We start from the raw sequence: 4,850 nt of genomic DNA on the forward strand, positions 1-4,850 counted from the left end.
TGGGGGCAGTTTCGGGGCGGGGGTTTCCCCGCTCCCACGCGCACCCCACGTGGGATTTCCGCGCCACGCGCCAATCCCCGCGCTGCTCCCTGAAGCGTTCAGCCAATGGGAAGAGCGGGGGCGGCGCGCCCCGTTGGGGGGGTATAAAAGGAGGCGGCGGAGCGCGGGGCGGCTCAGAGCGATCGCGGAGCTGGAGAGAGCGGGGATATCGCGATAGAGGAGCTCGCCAAGGAACGTATCGCGACAGGAGGTTTCGCGACTGAAGATACCTCGAGGGAGACGCTGCGATTGCGGCAGTTCCGCCGCTCGGATTAACTGCCGTCGGGCTTCTGTGCCTTCGTTTGGATTATATCGCGATATGACCTTGGAGGAGCTGCTGCCGTGCGACAGCCCGAGGTGGGGACGGGGATGGGATGGGGTGTAATGGATATAATGTAATGGGATGCAATGGGATGGGATGGGATATAATGTAATGGGATGCAATGGGATGGGATGGGATATAATGTAATGCAATGGGATGGGATGTAATGTAATGCTATGGGTTGGGATTGGATGTAATGGGATGGGATATAATGGGATGTAATGGGATGTAATGGGGTGGGCTGCGGGGTTCCCGGCCGTGCTGAGCCCCGCACTGACCCGGTTGTGCCCCGCAGGATGCGCGCTGTCGGAGCGGCGCTGGAGCGGCTGTTGGCGGCGGCGCAGCGCAGCGCTCGGCTCAGCGTGGGGGTCTATGAGGCCGCCAAGCTGCTGAACGCGTGAGTGAGGGGAGGAGAGGAGCCAAGGGGGGGGGGGGGGATTCATTTTGGGGGGGGTCCGGGAGGGTCGGAGGGGTCCGTTTTGGGGGGGGGTCGGCCTGTTTGCTGCCGGCAATGGGGTGTTGTTGGGCACGTGGAGGCTTTGGGGTGGTAACTCAATGTGAGGAGGGGGGTTAATTCGGAGCCCGGGGGGTCTGGCGTATATATATATGTGTATATATATATATGGTGAGGGTGGGGGCTGCTGAGCTCAAAGCGGGGCTGGATCAGCAGCACCACCGTGACGCCCCCCCCCCCTCTATTACCCATATAGGGACCCTGACAGCGTGGTGCTGTGCGTATTGGCCACCGACGAAGAGGACGAAGGGGATATCGCCCTTCAGATCCATTTCACGCTGATCCAAGCCTTCTGTTGTGACAACGACATCCACATCGTGCGGGTAGCCGGCATGAGGCGCCTGGCGGCTGTGCTGGGAGAGCCGGAGCCGGGATCCGAGCCTCGAGATCTGCATTGCCTGCTGGTCACGGTGAGCACAAGGGGGTGGGTGAGCACAAGGGGGTGACGTGGGGCTGCTGTGAGTCAGCTGGGTGTGGGGCTGAGTGGCACGAGTGGCACCGGGCTGCTGCTGTTGTGCTGGGTTGCCATCGTTGTGCCCTGCTGATGTCATGGTGCTCGTAATGCTGTGATGGAGCTGCTTGCTCTGCTGTGTCCTATTGGGGTGTCGCAGTGCCATGATGGGGCTCCTTGTGTCGTGGTGTCGCTGGATGTTGTGCCATGATGGTGCCATCGCTGGGCTGTGTCCTATTGGGGTGTCACAGTGCCTTGATGCCATCTCCATCACTGTGCCATGCATTGCTGCTGCTGTGCCATTGTGCCATGACAGTGCCATGTCCCATCATGGTGTCACAGTGCCACAATGCCATCTCCATCACTGTGCCAAGGCATCACTGTGCCAAGGCATCACTGTGCCATGGTATCACTGTGCCAAGCCAATGCCACTGCTGTGCCCTTGTGCCATGACTGTGCCATGTCCCATCATGGTATCACAGTGTCACAATGCCATCTCCATCCTTGTGCCAAGGCATCACTGTGCCAAGCCATCACTGTGCCAAGCCAATGCCACTACTGTGCCATTGTGCCATGACTGTGCCATGTCCCATCATGGTATCACAGTGCCACAATGCCAATGGCATCACTGTGCCAAGGCATCACTGTGCCATGCCAATGCACTACTGTGCCATGACAGTGCCATGTCCCCCCCTGGTGTCACAGTGCCACCTTTCCATCACCATCCATATCCCCTGCCGTCCCATGCCATGCTGCCGTCCTGTCCCATCCCTATACCCCCATCTACATGCATTGATCCCATCTCTGTTCTCTCCCCCCCAGATGCCACACGCAGATGCCTGGCAGAGCCACGGTTTGGCAGAGGTGGCCAAATACTGCGCCGAGAGCCGTGACCGTAACCAATGGGTGCCTGTAGTGAGGCTGCAGGAGCGCTGAGCTCAGCATGGAGATGGAGAGCAAAGCTGAGGGCAGCACGGAGCAGCCCCGGCACCCTGAACAAGGAGAGAGGGATTGATCTGGTCAACCAGAGAGGGATGGAGGGAGAGCAGCGCCTGGCACAGCGATGGGCACAGCTTATGGGGCTGAGCCCGGGGCAGCCGTGGGGCGCACAAGGTCCTGTTTTGGGGTGGGGGGGTCCCATCTGGGGGGTCCCTGTGAGCGCCCATGGAGCGCTGGGTGCCTTTGGGTGATGGAGGAGGAACGGATTGAGCTCGATTTCATCCTGGGGACGACGCGGCGCTGCTGGATGCGGATGGAGGCACCACGCTGGGTTTGGCTGCTTTGATTTTTGTTTGACACTCGAGCCAATGGTGGAGATCCGGAGCTGAACCCCAACCCGACACAGACTCAATTCTTGGACTGATTGCAGAACAAACTTTGGGCTTTTTTTGGGGGGGTTTTTTGTCCCAATAAATTTTCTAAGCTCGCTGTTCTGTGTCCATCCCTTTTCTCCCCCCCCCCCCCCCCCCAATGACACCCTATGGGTGGGGGTGGCACCATTGCTCTCTCATTTCCCCCTATAGATAATACGGAGGTGGGGGGGTTCCCAACCACAACACAAGGCTGGGAAACCCCACACGGAGGTGCCCCAAGGGCTCCCCCACCCACACAGCCCTCCCACCTGGAATCCCCCCATCAATCCTTCCTGCAGCCTCGGGGCTATAACAGAAGGGGGTTCCCCCCTCCCACCCACCCACAGCCCTTCCAGTGCATTGGCAGCTGGAGCTGAGGCATTAAGTGGAGCTTGGAGCAGCCTGCAGCTCAGGCATGCATTGCATGCACTCTAGCAGTGCATGCGGACGATGCACGGTGTGCAGCTGACGTGTGGGGACACACACCTGACCCCGCTGTGTGCACACGGGGGACACGGCGTCCCTACAAAGGGGACACAGCAATGGGGCAGCGATGCCATCAATGGGGACGTTGCCCTCCCCATCCTGCACGAGGTGACCCATATTGCATCAGGATGGAGGAGGGGGGGGGGGGGGGGGGGGATAGTGAAAGGGGCTGAGGACCCCCCAAACTCATCGCAGCGCTGAGTCAGCACCACGCGGAGTCCCCGGTGACCCCCCCCCCCAGCACTGAGAGGCCGTTCTTAAAGCCCGTAGTCATACAGTCACCGCTCGGCGTCGGGCAGCGCTGAGTCACTATGGGGGGGGGGGGAGGGGATGGGGGGAGACCCGCAGCTCAAGGACAGCGGAGCTGCGAGCGGGGGAAACTGAGGCACGGAGCCCCGCAGCTGCCGGCAATGGGGAGGATGAGGGTCCAAACCACCCCCCCCCCCTTTCCCTTTCTCTCCCCTCTCTGCCCCCCCCCGGCGCTGTGTGGGCTCCGCAGAAGCATCTCAGCCATCCCAGGAACGCAGCGGCAGCTGCAGCCCGGACGGCGAAGCTTCCCGTGGTGCCGACACCCCCCAACCCCCCCCCCCCCGTCTGGTCCCACTGCCGGGAATGGGGGGGGAGGGGGGGGGCCCCTCCAGCCCCAGTCCTATCCACCTCCCATCCCATCCCATCTACATCCCATTCCCCCCCAGTCCCCATCCCTCCTCCATCCCATCCCATTTCCCACCCCCCCAGTCCCCATCCCATCCCCACCTCCATCCCATATCATCCCATAACCATCCCATCCCCATCCTATCCCATTCCATCCCATCCTCATCTCCATCCCATCCCTCCCCCATCCCCACCCCCCCACCCCCACCTCCATCCCATCCCATCCCATCCCCCATCCTCATCCCATTTTCCCCCCCAACCCCCACCTCCATCCCATCCTCATCTCCATCCCATCCCATTTCCCCTCAATCCCCATCCCATCCCCACCTCCATCCCATATCATCCCATAACCATCCCATCCCCATCCTATTTACCCCCCCCAGTCCCCATCCTATCCCCATTCCATCCCATCCTCATCTCCATCCCATCCCTCCCCCACCCCCACCTCCATCCCATATTATCCCATAACCATCCCTCCCCATCCCCATCCTCATCCCATTTCCCCCCCCCAATCCCCACCTCCACCCCATCCATCCTCATCTCCATCCCATCCCCATCCCATCCCCATCCCATTTCCCCCCCAATCCCCATCCCATCCCCACCTCCATCCCATAACCATCCCATCCCATTTCCCCCCCAAAGTCCCCATTCCATCCCACTCCCACCCCCATCCCATCCTCATCTCCATCCCATCCCTCCCCCACCCCCACCTCCATCCCATCCCATCCCATCCCATCCCATCCCATCCCATCCCATCCCATCCATCCCATCCCATCCCATCCCATCCCATCCCATCCCATCCCATCCCATAACCATCCCATAACCATCCCATCCCCATCCCATCCCCATCCCATCCCATCCCATCCCATCCCATCCCATCCCATCCCATCCCATCCCATCCATCCCCATCCTCCATCCCATCCCATCCCATCCCATCCCATCCCATCCCATCCCATCCCATCACCATAACCATCACCATCCCATCCCCATCCTCATCCCATTCCCCCCCCAAATTACTGAGGGACCCATTGG

The 4,850-nt window shown here is 60.9% G+C and overlaps 1 protein-coding gene across 1 annotated transcript; it reads left to right on the forward strand.

The window, feature by feature from the left end:
* Positions 1–175: 175 nt before the first annotated feature.
* GADD45B (growth arrest and DNA damage inducible beta) lies at positions 176–2,756 on the forward strand. Its single transcript, XM_072357525.1, has 4 exons — positions 176–396; positions 657–758; positions 1,072–1,285; positions 2,149–2,756. Exons 1-4 carry the CDS (start codon positions 359–361, stop codon positions 2,260–2,262), a joined length of 468 nt encoding a protein of 155 aa, XP_072213626.1. The 5' UTR covers positions 176–358; the 3' UTR covers positions 2,263–2,756.
* Positions 2,757–4,850: the final 2,094 nt, after the last annotated feature.

The sequence above is a fragment of the Excalfactoria chinensis genome, chromosome 26, assembly GCF_039878825.1.
Source record: "Excalfactoria chinensis isolate bCotChi1 chromosome 26, bCotChi1.hap2, whole genome shotgun sequence".
In the NCBI taxonomy this organism is placed as follows: domain Eukaryota; kingdom Metazoa; phylum Chordata; class Aves; order Galliformes; family Phasianidae; genus Excalfactoria; species Excalfactoria chinensis.